This window comes from Mizuhopecten yessoensis, unplaced genomic scaffold (assembly GCF_002113885.1).
Source record: "Mizuhopecten yessoensis strain PY_sf001 unplaced genomic scaffold, ASM211388v2 scaffold6799, whole genome shotgun sequence".
NCBI classification, from domain to species: domain Eukaryota; kingdom Metazoa; phylum Mollusca; class Bivalvia; order Pectinida; family Pectinidae; genus Mizuhopecten; species Mizuhopecten yessoensis.
In genome coordinates, this window is record NW_018406730.1 from 46926 (window position 1) to 51286 (window position 4361).

Below are 4361 nucleotides of genomic sequence, written 5' to 3' on the forward strand. Positions count from 1 at the left end.
TGCTTTTATCTCATTCTACTCTGTAAATAGATTAGTACGGTATCAAAATATCATCAATAATACAGATCGAGTGTAATAGAGGCGAGATTTTCCTGATTTATTTTTAATCGGGAGTAAAATTAATATTATACGTGCTGGGCATATATGGCGCATGTCTGGAAGATACGGACCGGACCGGCACGTAACCTATTCGCAGCTAACAGTATTTGACATGTAAATAAAGCATATCACGGTTAAGCATCTGATCATGTTTGCTGTACTGTAATGATTGCTTATAGATGACGTCATCAGGTGATGGCTAGCCCTCTTCAGATGTTTCGACCCTTAATCACTACATCCTCCGGCTGGTGGGTCAGTAGTGGTGGCCAAACCACTACTCGTCTATGTCGGCTTCCACAACGGCTCTTCTCGTTTGTGCCATAGCCAGCACGATGCTCTCTCTGCAGCTTCTCCCAATCGTCTGATGGCGGTAGCTATTGCCCTCCCAGTGAGTCCTATCGACTGTAGTGTCCTCCACACTGACTGTGCGGGGAAACCTCTACAGCCAACCTCCACTGGAAAGAGCCATACTGTCCATCCTCTGCTCCTGCACTCTTCCATCAGCTCATCATACTTGGCTTTCTTCCTCTCGTGAGCTTCCTCGCAGCCTTCCTCCCATGGTACAGTGAGCTCTATGACGATGAGGTGTCTGGATTGCTCTGTCCATATTACCATGTCAGGCCTCAGTGTTGTTTCCACTATTCCTGGAAACACAAGCTTCCTGTCAAGGTCAACCTTCATCTCCCATGTTGACGCCCGTTCAAAGATGGATGAGGTGCTTCGAGGCTTCACTGTGGCTTTCTCCCCTGGTTTCACAAACTTGATACCAGCCTGGTTTGTTCTTACACCAGTTCTTTTCTTCCTTCTCTCCACTTCAAGGATATCCGCTAGGACCCGCAAGACGTTGTCGTGCCTCCATCGGTATCTACCCTGTCGTAGTGCTTCTTTGCAACCAGACAAGATATGAGCCATTGTTCCTCTTCCTCCGCATAGCTTGCAGCAAGGATCCTCCGTCAATCCCCACTGATGCAGGTTAACAGGAGATGGTAGCGTGTCATACACGGATCGTAGCAGAAATGATATCCGGAAGGGCTCCATTCTCCATATTTCAGCCCACGTCATCTTCCTCTCTGGGAGATTCCATCTGGTCCACGCACCCTGTTTGCTGAGTTCTACAGATTTCCCTCTCCTCCTTTCCTCCTCAATCCTTCTGATTTCTTTCTGCACCATTTGCCGTCTTTCTTGGGTATTTGCTTTCTCCCACTGCTGGAAATGAGAGAAGCCAACTCCTTGTCTTCCGACGCAGGTATTCCCGATGATATCCTTCAACTCGAGCATACTCTCTGCTTCACCAACTGCAGTGCTTGCTGACCACTTTCTCCCTGTTCTTGTCTGTATCCCTGCCTCGCTGATTTTCACGTCTTTGGAGTCCCTCAGAGTCATCACCAGCCTGCATTTTGCTACCTTGAACTCTTCAACGACCGATTTGAATGGTAGTTGTAGTTCTGCCGAACAACTGTACAGCCCAACTGATGTGAAACTTGGTGGGACCCCAAGCCACTTCCGCAGGTACCCATTCACCATCTTCTCTAACCCTTCTACTGTTGAGGTTGGTATTTCATACAGTAGCAGCAGCCATGTGAGCCTTGGTAGCATGCCATGCTGGTATATCCATGCTTTGTACTTTCCAGGAAGTCCCGACTTGTGGATCTTCTTCATCCACTGGCGCACTTGGCTTTGGGTGTTCTTGTGGTTCTGGCTGTCACTGAGTGTGTCGTCAAACCATTTCCCTAGGCACTTTATGGGGCTGCCAATGATTGAAGGTATCTCCTCCTCTTGGACCTTCAGTACAAACTGTCGGCTGAGTCTGCCATTCCTCATAATCATGCAACGTGATTTCCGAGGTTTGAACTGCATCCGTGCCCATGTAACTACCTCCTCCAGCGCGGACAAGACCCATCTGGCCTGTACATGTGTGGTGGTAGTGATCGTTAGGTCATCCATGAAGCCTCTATTGGCTGGTTGGTAGATGCCAGACTCCATTCTAGGTCCTCTGGTTTCTCTCTCTGCTGCCTTGATGATGATATTCATTCCCATGATGAAGAGTATAGGTGAAATGGTACATCCTGTAACTATTCCCTTTTCCAGGTCTTGCCACGCTGTAGTGCTTTCCCCAACTGTAAACCGCAACTGTATCCCTCCGAAGTAGCTCATTATCATTTTCCGGATGTGCTCCGGAATATGATAATGGTCCAGGGCTGCCTCAATCAGTTTGTGTGGTACAGATCCATAGGCGTTTGCAAGATCTAACCATACCACTGTCAGGTTACCTTTTTTCTGCTTGGCTTCTCTGATCAGTTGGCTGATGACGCTTGTATGTTCTACGCATCCTGAAAACCCAGGGATTCCTCCCTTCTGACTTGAGGTGTCGACGTAACTGTTTTCCACCATGTAGGCTGTCATGCGCTTGGCAAGTATCGAGAAGAAGATCTTTCCTTCGACACTCAGCAGCGATATGGTCCTAAATTGTTCAACTGTCTTGGAGTCTTTCTCTTTAGGAGCAAAGATTCCCTCTGCTTTCTTCCAGCACGCCGGTATGGTCCCTTTCTTCCATACTTTACAGATTAGCTGCCACAGTCTTCTTAGCAGTCTTGGACATTTCTTGTAAACCCTGTACGTTATCCCACTTGGTCCTGGGGCTGATCCTGATCTTGCCTTTTTCACCACATCTTGAATCTCTTTCCAGGTAGGAAGTTTGGTATCCAATGGTGCACTTGGGGCCTCTACCTCTAAGATTCTTGGACAATATCCTAAAGGTTCTGCTCTCCTGTTGTCTGAATGGACACCTTTGAGATGAGCTTCCACTTCCTCCTTCGAGCTTTCCAGATGGCCTGATCTCTCTGCTCCTAGCAAAGTTTTTGAGAACTGGAATGGATCTTTAACAAAATCTGCTCTTCTCTTCGCTCTCTCCTTCCTTCCCTTCCTTAGTCTTTCTGCATTCCTTAGGCGGCGAAGTGTCTCCCTAAGGTCGTCTCTTATCTGCTGTATCCCAACTTTTTCACTCTCTGGTGCTGTTTTAAACCTCTTTCCTAATTCCCTCAGCTCCTTTCGTAGTTGTTTGATCTTACGTTCCCTCCTGTTCTCCTTTGTTGTCTTTGCTCTGGGTTGTGTTCTGGATGTTTCCACTCCGAATCGCTCTTTGCATACACTGTACACAATTGACGTCAGTGCTTCTACTTTCCTCTCCACATTCCCCTGTAGAGTGGTCTCCAAAATAGCCTCCAGGTCCTGATCAAGATTTCGCCAAGCTGCCTCGTCATTTGTCTTGGGCCACTGCACTTTGTCTAATCTCCTGTCCCTCACTGCTTGAACACCATGGGCGCTCGCTTCATTCAAGTTACCAATGCTGCCATCTGGCGACACCGAAGCTTGGAGGCTCTCTGTACTATGGTTTGACTCCTGACTGAGTTCCTCCTGCGTCTCACCAGATTCATTGCTGATATCTGTGCGCTGCGTTAGTATCTCCCTATGGCCACATTTGGTCCTTGCCTGATGGATTTTCAGCCCTCTGCTGTTCTTGCATATCTTTCCACAATGGCATCGTGCTTCGACTGGCTCTCCACTTAACGTTGTTTGGATCATCGTTGTGTTTGTCCGTGTCCTGGTCGTTTCCGTTTGATCTGTCCGAGTGAGCCTCTCATCCTCCCCCCCTCTCGGGAGGCTCTGGGGGTGTTGCTCTTTTCTTTGTTCTGTAGCTTGATATAGGTGCCCCCTTGCGGGAGCTATACTTCGAGTTGCTGACACAAAGTACCCTGCTCCAGTCTGTTTCTGGATGTCATCTGTCTCTCCAGCGTCACTGGTCTTCCCCAGTTTCCATCCAGCCTTTCCTGGAAGTCACTGATTTCTCAGAAAAATGATGATTGCTTACAGATGATGGTGATTCTGCATCTTGTGACATCCTTGACTTGTAGTCCGTCACTGCTGTCATTCTAGTCGCGAAGCCTCATTTGACGTCATCAGGTGATGGCCAGCCCTCTTCAGATGTTTCGACCCTTAATCACTACATCCTCCGGCTGGTGGGTCAGTAGTGGTGGCCAAACCACTACTCGTCTATGTCGGCTTCCACATCGGCTCATCTCGTTTGTGCCATAGCCAGCACGATGCTCTCTCTGCAGCTTCTCCCAATCGTCTGATGGCGGTAGCTCTTGCCCTCCCAGTGAGTCCTATTGACCGTAGTGTCCTCCACACTGACTGTGCGGGGAAACCTCTACAGCCAACCTCCACTGGAAAGAGCCATACTGTCCATCCTCTGCTCCTGCACT

General features: G+C 48.6%; 1 protein-coding gene across 1 annotated transcript; it reads right to left on the reverse strand.

Moving 5' to 3' along the window:
* Positions 1-381: 381 nt before the first annotated feature.
* LOC110452676 lies at positions 382-3681 on the reverse strand. Its single transcript, XM_021501327.1, has one exon. It carries the CDS (start codon positions 3679-3681, stop codon positions 382-384), a length of 3300 nt encoding a protein of 1099 aa, XP_021357002.1.
* Positions 3682-4361: the final 680 nt, after the last annotated feature.

What these genes read in the sequence shown, in the direction of transcription:
- LOC110452676 (XM_021501327.1), bottom strand. Translation starts at nt 3,681, where the DNA reads ATGATCCAAACAACGTTAAGTGGAGAGCCAGTCGAAGCACGATGCCAT.